Below are 3,545 nucleotides of genomic sequence, written 5' to 3'. Positions count from 1 at the left end.
TGTGATCGTGCCACCACACTCCTGGATGATAGAGCGAGACCCAAGCCATAAATAAAGAAGTAGGCCAGAGCCAGTCTGAGGGAGGTGTTGGGGTGTGGTGACCAAGTGAGAACTCATACTCTGCCCCCCCACCCCTGGCCCCCCCAGCAAACAGGCACTCGTGTTCCAGTGTGTGGGTTGTGGGGCTTTCCATCTTCAGCGCCTCGGCAAGACATCAGGAGCCCCCGGCGGCCGGTGAGCAGTGGTACCCTGGGAGGAGGGAGAAAGGGCGTCCCAGGGCCACCTCCCCCAATGCCCCTCTCTGTGCAGGGTCAAATTCTCTGCGGCCTGCGGTCCCCCCGTGGCCCCTGAGTGTGAGCACTGTGGGCAGAGACACCAGGTAGGACCGGGCGAGGGGAGGCAGAGGGACCACAGGGCTCTTGGAGATCACGGTCTCTGCTCAACTGTCCCCCCACCTTGCGTCCCCAGCTCGGTGGCCCCATGTGGGCAGAGCCCATCCATGACCTGGACTTCGTGGGCCGCATCCTGGAGGCTGTGAGCGCCAACCCCAGCCGCTTTCACACCTCGGAGCGTATCCGGGGGGTCCTGAGCGTGATCACGGAGGTGGGGGCCGGGCTGGGGCTGGGGAGGGCTCCGCCCGTGCCTGCCTGTCTCTGCTCGTGCCCATCCCGCCCCCCCTCACAGGAGCTCCCTGACGTGCCTCTGTACTACACACTGGACCAGCTGAGCAGCACCATCCACTGCAATACGCCCAGCCTCCTACAGCTGCGGTGAGGGCCAGGGGGCGGAGCCCGGCCCCGACCGCAGGGCAGCCCAGGACAAGTCGGGCCATCAGAGTCCCGGGCTGCGCTTGAGCAAAAGTGTTCAGGAAACTGGCGGTGGACTGGCATGGTGACTCTCCCCTGTAATCCCAGCACATTGAGAGGCAGAGGTGGGAGGATTGCTTGAGGCCAGGGGATGGAGACTAGGCTGGGCAACACGGTGAGACCCCCATCTCTACAAAAAATAAAAAAATTAGATGGTTGTGGTGGTGCATACCTGTAGTCCCAGTTACTCAGGGGCAGGAGGATCACCTTAGCCCAGGATCAAGGCTGTGGTGAGCCATGATTGTGCCACTGCATTCCAGCCTGGGTGACAGAGTGAGATCCTGTCTCTAATTTTTTTTTTTTTGAGTTGGAGTTGCCCTCACCGTATTGCTCAGGCTGGAGTGTTGTGGCATGCTCATGACACCACAGCCTCGACCTGCTGGGCTCAAGCGATCCTTCCACCTCAGCCTTCCAAGTAGCTGGAACCACAGGTGGGCACCACCACACCTGGCTAATTTTTAAATTTATTGTAGAGACGAGGTATCACCACATTGCCCAGGCTGGTCTCGAACCCCTGGGCTCAGGCAATCCTCTCGCCTCTGCCTCCCAAAGTGCTGGGATTACAGGCACGAGCCACTGTGTATTTAAAAAGTAAAAAGAAAACAGCCGGGCATGTGGTATGCACCTGTAGTTCTGGCTACTTGGAAGGCTGAGATGGAAGGATCGCCTGAGCCCAGCAGGTGAAGGCTGTGGTGGCTATGAGCATGCCACTGCACTGCATTCCAGCCTGAGCAACAGAGTGAGACTCCGACTAAAAAAAAAATTTTTTTTTTAATAAAAAGAAAAAAAGAACCCAGCAGCATGAGCCCTCTTGGGGGGTAGTTTTCTGTGATGATTTCTGATGGGTGCAGCTGCGCCAGTTCATGTGACACAGCTGACACCCCTGCAGGTCAGCCTGGGCTTTGGGTCCAGCCTCCCCCTTATGACCCCTGCTGTTCCCCAGGTCGGCCCTCCTCCATGCTGGCTTCCGAGTGTCACTCTCCCACGCCTGTAAGAACGCAGTGAAGACGGATGCACCCCCCTCGGCTCTCTGGGACATTATGCGCTGCTGGGTGAGGGCAGGGTTGACCGCATAGAGGTGGGAGGGCAAGTGATGGACACCTGGAGGCCTCTGACCTCTGGCCTCTGCCCCTAGGAGAAGCAATGTCCAGTGAAACGGGAGCGACTGTCCGATACCAGTCCGGCATTCCGCATTCTCAGCATGGAGCCCAGGTACGGACATGCATGTGTGGGAGGGGACAGGCCTGTCCCAGGCAGGAGGCACACACATGCACACCTTCCCACACAGACACGCGCTAGTTCAAGTGAGATCCAGAATCTGCTTCCTTCTTCCCCGCCCTGTCCCTGTCACCTCCAGCCCTGGTCACCACCATCGGTTCTCCCCACAGCAGCCAGAGGGCACCTGTGAGCTACTGAGTCAGGGGGCATCCCTCCTCTGCTCAGAACCCTTCGTGGCTCCCACTGCACTCCTGGCTGTGGCCTGCCAGGTCCTCCACATTCTGCATCACCTCCCTGCCGCCATCTTCCCCTACTCTCCCCAGCTTGTTCATTCCACCCAGACTCACCAGGCACGGTCCCAGCTCAGGGCCTTTGCTGTTCTTATATCCCCTTCAGTTCTTATATCCCCTTCAGTTCCCCCTCCTCTGGGAAGCCTTCCTTGACTGCCCTGTGCAGCATGGCACCACCTTCCCAGTCTCATCATACCTGTGATCTCATGTCCTGACATACAATATAATTCTTTTTTCTTTTTTGTAGTAGGAGTCTCACACAGTCACCCAGGTTGGAGTGCAGTGGCATGTACAGGTGATCCTTTTCCCTCAGCCTTCCAAGTAACTGAACCACAGGCACGTGCTACCACGCCTGGCTAATTTTTTGATTTATTGTAGAGAGGAGGTCTCGCCAAGTTGCCCAGGCTGGTCTTGAACCCCTGGGCTCAGGCAATCCTCTTGCCTCTGCCTCCCAAAGTGCTGGGATTATAGGTGTGAGTCACCACGCCTGGGTAATTTACTTCTTACTGGTTTACTTTTTAAATCCTATTGCATGTCTTTCTCCACACTAGAAACTCAGCATTACTAGGACAGCTGTCCATTTTGTTCACTGTCTATTCACAGCACTGAGTACAATGTAGGTACACCGTCGTAAAATAAAAATGCGTATTAGCTTTGGTGCAGTGGCTCACATCTATAATCCCAGCACTTTGGGAGCCTGAGACAGGAGGATCACTTGAGTCCAGGAGTTTGAGACCCACCTAGGTAACACAGGGAGACTCTGTCTCAAAAAAAAGTCAACATTGTAGTCTTTAAAAAAAAGCTTATTAGGCCGGGCCCGGTGGCTCACACCTGTAATTCTAGCACTTTGGTAGGCAGAGGCAGAGGTGAGAGGATTGCCTGAACTCAGAGACTGAGACCAGCCTGAGCAGCATGGTGAGACCTTGTCTCTACAATAAATCAAAAAATTAGCTGGACGTGGTGGTGCATGCCTGTGGTTCTAGCTACTTGGAAGGCTGAGGCGGGAGGCTCGCCTGAGCCCAGCAGGTCGAGGCTGCAGTGGCCATGAGCAGCGTGCCACTGCCCTCCAGCCTGGGCGACAGAGTGAGACTGCGACTCAAAAAAAGAAAAAAGAAAGCTTATCAGATGAATGGGAGGGCCCTGACACAGGCCTGGAGGCGGGCAGGTCCCG

General features: G+C 56.2%; 1 protein-coding gene across 2 annotated transcripts in view; it reads left to right on the top strand.

The window, feature by feature from the left end:
* Positions 1-2,293, top strand: part of LOC103256851 (tRNA (guanine(26)-N(2))-dimethyltransferase) — a 7,131-nt gene extending 4,838 nt beyond the window's left edge. The window contains exons 8-13 of one of the 2 annotated variants that reach the window (XM_021710664.1): positions 148-234; positions 310-379; positions 469-603; positions 685-770; positions 1,810-1,918; positions 2,002-2,293. In XM_021710664.1, coding sequence (XP_021566339.1) covers positions 148-234; positions 310-379; positions 469-603; positions 685-770; positions 1,810-1,918; positions 2,002-2,274 — 760 coding nt within the window. In that variant the 3' untranslated portion in view covers positions 2,275-2,293. The remainder of the gene's footprint in view (positions 1-147; positions 235-309; positions 380-468; positions 604-684; positions 771-1,809; positions 1,919-2,001) is intronic. The other variant, XM_021710665.1, reaches the window with a different exon arrangement.
* The last annotated feature ends 1,252 nt before the right edge of the window (positions 2,294-3,545 follow it).

The sequence above is a fragment of the Carlito syrichta genome, unplaced genomic scaffold (assembly GCF_000164805.1).
Source record: "Carlito syrichta isolate Samal-C Ts95f unplaced genomic scaffold, Tarsius_syrichta-2.0.1 Scaffold297031, whole genome shotgun sequence".
Taxonomy (NCBI): domain Eukaryota; kingdom Metazoa; phylum Chordata; class Mammalia; order Primates; family Tarsiidae; genus Carlito; species Carlito syrichta.
Note: the sequence above shows the minus strand (reverse complement) of the source record. Positions and strands in the feature narration are given on the sequence as shown.